The 4288-nt window shown below is 40.3% G+C and overlaps 1 protein-coding gene across 1 annotated transcript; it reads left to right on the top strand.

Moving 5' to 3' along the window:
• The first annotated feature begins 3276 nt into the window (after positions 1-3276).
• Positions 3277-4079, top strand: LOC125812743 (uncharacterized). The gene is made up of 2 exons (XM_049492220.1): positions 3277-3495; positions 3672-4079. Exons 1-2 carry the CDS (start codon positions 3277-3279, stop codon positions 4077-4079), a joined length of 627 nt encoding a protein of 208 aa, XP_049348177.1.
• The last annotated feature ends 209 nt before the right edge of the window (positions 4080-4288 follow it).

Genomic DNA, 4288 nt, shown 5'->3' with positions numbered 1-4288 from the left:
GGACCCATAAAAACAATTCCCCATACATGAAACAACTCTATCACCAATATAGGATTCACAGGAAGCTCTTACCTTTTCGAAATCCCTCTTTCTGTTTGACAACGATCACATGACTTTGGACCCACGAAAACCCGTCTACGGTCCCTGGGTCGATCTACGGTCTGTAGATGGGGACCGTAGATAACTCTTACACTTGGAAAAATTTAGGAACTTACCTTGGATCTACGTTTGACATTGACGGTCCGTAGGTTAACTTATAGGTTGTCGACGGGGTCCGTACACCTCTGCACTAGACCTGTTTCTGTAAAATTTTTTTCGCATACATGCACCTATAGCAACCCTTAGGCCATTATTTTTACATTTTCTGGACACTTTTTAGACACTGACCCTATGCTAATTCTAGCCTGCAGTAGTACTAAAGTAAAACACCTATCTAAATTAACAAAGAGAATCAACTAAACAAAGAAAACTACTAGATGGAAAACAAAAACCTATAGTTGGCTAGATTGTACATCTTGGGTTTCCTCCCAAGCAGCGCTTGATTTAACGTCATAGCACGACGAAGGCGTCTTGATTACTCAGACTTCATCAAGATGATAGGCCTCAACAATTTCTTGCACACATTCTGCGATTCCTAGATAGATCTTGATCGTTTGCCCGTTAACCGTGAACCTTGTTCCTTCACTGTTCTCAAGCTCAACCGCTCCATGGGGGAGCACTTTCGTGAGCGAAAATGGCCCGGTCCATATGGATCTGAGTTAGCCCGGAATCAAGCGCAACCTAGAGTTGATAGGAGCACAAGATCACCCACAACAAATTATGACTTTTCAATTCTTTGATCATGATACCTCTTCATCTTCTCTTTGTACAAGGCTGAAATTTCATAATCTTTTAGGCGAAATTAATCAAGCATATTCAAGTCAGTCATTATTTGCTTAGATGCGGCACCCCAATCTAAACTTAGCTTCTTCAACGCCCACAAAGCTTTATGTTCTAGCTCTACCGGAAAATCGCGAGACTTTCCATATACAAGTTGATAACGAGACAAACCGATGGAGTCTTGTATGCAGTGCGATAGGCCTACAGACCATCAATAAGTTTCATTGACCAATCCGTTCTATTAGCATTCACAGTCTTTGCTAAAATCTGTTTGATCTCTCTGTCGGACACAACAACTTGGCCACTAGTCTTCGGATGGTAAGGAGTGGCTACATTGTGGCGGACACCATAATTCTCAAGTAGCACCTTGAACAACTTATTAAAAAACTGTGAATCTTCATCACTGATAATCTCCCTCAGTGTACCAAATCATGAGAAAATATTCTTTTTCAAAAATCAAGTGACACTTTTACCTTCATTGTTGGGGAGCGGAACTGCTTCCACCCACTTCGATACATAATCAACCGCTACAAGAATATACTTCATCGTACGTGAACTCACAAATGGACCCATAAAATCATTTCCCCATACATCAAACAACTCTATCACCAATATAGGATTCATAGGAAGCTCTTGCCTCTTTGAAATCCCTCCTTCTCTTTGGCAATGATGACAAGACTTTGGACCCACGAGACCCCGTCTACGGTCCGTGGATCGAACTACAGTTTGTAGATGGCGACAGTAGATCACACTTACACTTGGAAAATTTTGGAACTTACCTGGGATCTATGTTTGACATTGACGGTTCGTAGGTTAACTTACAGGCAGTCAATGGGGTCCGTAGACTTCTGCACCTGTAGCAACACTTAAGCCATTATTTTTACATTTTCTGGAAACTTTTTAGACACGGAACCTATGCTAATTCTAACAAAATATAGTACCAAACAAAAACACCTATTTAAATTAACACAGAGAATCAACTAAACAAAGAAAACTACTATATGGAAAACAAAAACTTATAGTTCGCTAGATTGTACATCTTAGGTTTCCTCCCAAGCAGCGCTTGATTTAACGTCACGACACGACGCATGTGTCTTGATTACTCAAACTTCATCAATATGATAGGCCTCAACAACTTCTTGCACACTTTATGTGTTTCCCAGATAGATCTTGATCCTTTGCTCGTTAACCATGAACCTTGTTCCTTCATTGTGCTCAAGCTCAACCGTTCCATGGGGGAGCACTTTTGTGAGCAAAAACGGCCTGGTCCATTTGGATTTGAGTTTGCCCGGAAACAAGCGCAACCTAGAGTTGAATAGGAGCACAGGATCAACCATAACAAATTCTCACTTTTCAATTATTTGATCATGATACCTCTTCATCTTCTCTTTGTACAAGGCAGAACTTTCATAAGATTTAAGGCAAAATTCATCAAGCATATTCAAGTAATTTATTTTTTGATTAGATGCAGCGCACCAATCCAAATTTAGCTTCTTCATCGCCCACAAAGCTTTATGCTCTAGCTCTACCGGTAAATGGCAAGACTTCTCATATACAAGTTCGTATGGAGACATACCATTGGGAGTCTTGTATGCAGTGCGATAGGCCCCTAGAGCATCATCAAATTTCCTTGACCAATCTGTTCTATTAAAATTCAAAGACTTTGCCAAAATTTGTTTGACCTCTCTGTTGGACACATCAACTTGCCCATTAGTCTGCGGATGGTATGGAGTGGCTCCATCACTTATACATAACTGATAATCGCCCTCAGTGTGCCAAATCTGGTGATGATATTCTTTTTCAAAATTGTGGTGACACCTTTACCTTCATTGTAAGGGAGCGCAACTGCTTCCACCCACTTTGATACATAATCAACCGCAATAAGAATATACTTAATCCCATGTGAACTCACAAATGGACCCATAAAATCAAGTCCCCATACATCTAACAACTATATCATCAATATAGGATTCATAGTAAGCTCTTGCCTCTTTGAAATCCATCCTTCATTTGGCAACGATCACAAGACTTTGGACCCACGAGAGCCCATCTAAGGTTCGTGGGTCGATCTATGATCTGTAGATGGGGACCCTAGATCAATCTTAGAGTAGGATAAATTTAGGAACTTACCTGGGATCTACGTTTGACATGTACGGTCTGTAAGTTAACTTACAGGTCGTCGATAGGGTGCATAGACATCTTCACCAGACGTGTTTCTGCAGATTTTTCTTCACGACCCTGCACCTGTAGCAACCCTATTTTACCTTCCTTAATCTGCACCAAACAATCAGGATTTATCAAGGGTAGAAGCATTTCTAGAATAATATGCTTGCTCAAGAAATCATTCATCAGATTAAAAAGCCCACCATTGGAAGCAACGTATTGATGAAATTAGACATGGCTAAGGCCTATGACAGGGTCTCTTGGTCATACATTTGCTTGGTTCTTAGGAAAATGGAGTTTGATGAAGTATTCATTGATATGACTTGGAGGATCATGACTAATAATTGGTACTCCATCATTATCAATGGCAAGAGATATGGATTCTTTCACTCAACAGGAGGTTTGAAGCAAAGTGACCCCCTCTCCCCAGCCCTATTTATTTTAGGTGCTGAGGTGCTCTCCAGATCTTTGAACAGACTCCACCAAGACCCTCTATACCATGGTTTCTATGTGGAAATAAGGGCACCCAAATTAATCACCTGAGCTTTGCAGATGATATCATTATTTTCACCTTAGGAAGAAAATATTCACTCATGCTTATTATGAAGACTTTGTCTATTTATGAGCAGAGTTCGGGACAACTCATTAATATAGCCAAAAGTCACTTTTTTATTCCATCCAATGCTTTCAGGACTACTTCTGACATAATCAAGAAATATATTGGCATTCACCAGAAAGAAGCTCCAATCACTTATCTTGGATGCCCTCTCTTTATTGGTAGACCTAGAATTATCTACTTCTCAGAAATGGTCAACAAAGTGGTTAACAGAATCACAGGCTGGCAATCACAAATGTTGGGTTATGGGGGCAAAGCTACTCTAATCAAGCATGTCCTACACACACTTCTTATACATCTACTATCAGCTATTTCCTCTCCCTCGACCACTATTAAGAAATTCAGGGAATCATGGATGATTTCTATTGGGGTTGGAGAAATGATAAGAAAAACTATCACTGGTCGTCTTGGAAGAACCTAAGTTTTCCTTATGATGAAGGGGGCATTGGGGCTAGACTCATGAGTGAAGTTTGTCAATCTTTCCAATACAAACAGTGGTAGATTTTTAGGTCCAAGCAAACTTTATGGGGTGATTTTCTAAGGGCTAAATATTGTCAAAGATCTAACCCTGTGAGAAAAAAAGGGTTGTCAAGACTCCCATGCTTGGAGGCTTATGACAAGGAATAAACA

Source organism: Solanum verrucosum, unplaced genomic scaffold, assembly GCF_900185275.1.
Source record: "Solanum verrucosum unplaced genomic scaffold, falcon-dt-bn FXZP01000033.1, whole genome shotgun sequence".
Taxonomy (NCBI): Eukaryota; Viridiplantae; Streptophyta; class Magnoliopsida; order Solanales; family Solanaceae; genus Solanum; species Solanum verrucosum.
This window is presented reverse-complemented; position numbering and strand designations above follow the sequence as displayed.

Coding starts and splice junctions, on each gene's coding strand:
- LOC125812743 (XM_049492220.1), top strand. CDS start 3,277: ATGGCTAAGGCCTATGACAGGGTCTCTTGGTCATACATTTGCTTGGTT. Junction 3,496..3,671: donor TATTTATTTTAGGTGCTGAG/GTGCTCTCCAGA, acceptor ATTTATGAGCAG/AGTTCGGGACAACTCATTAA.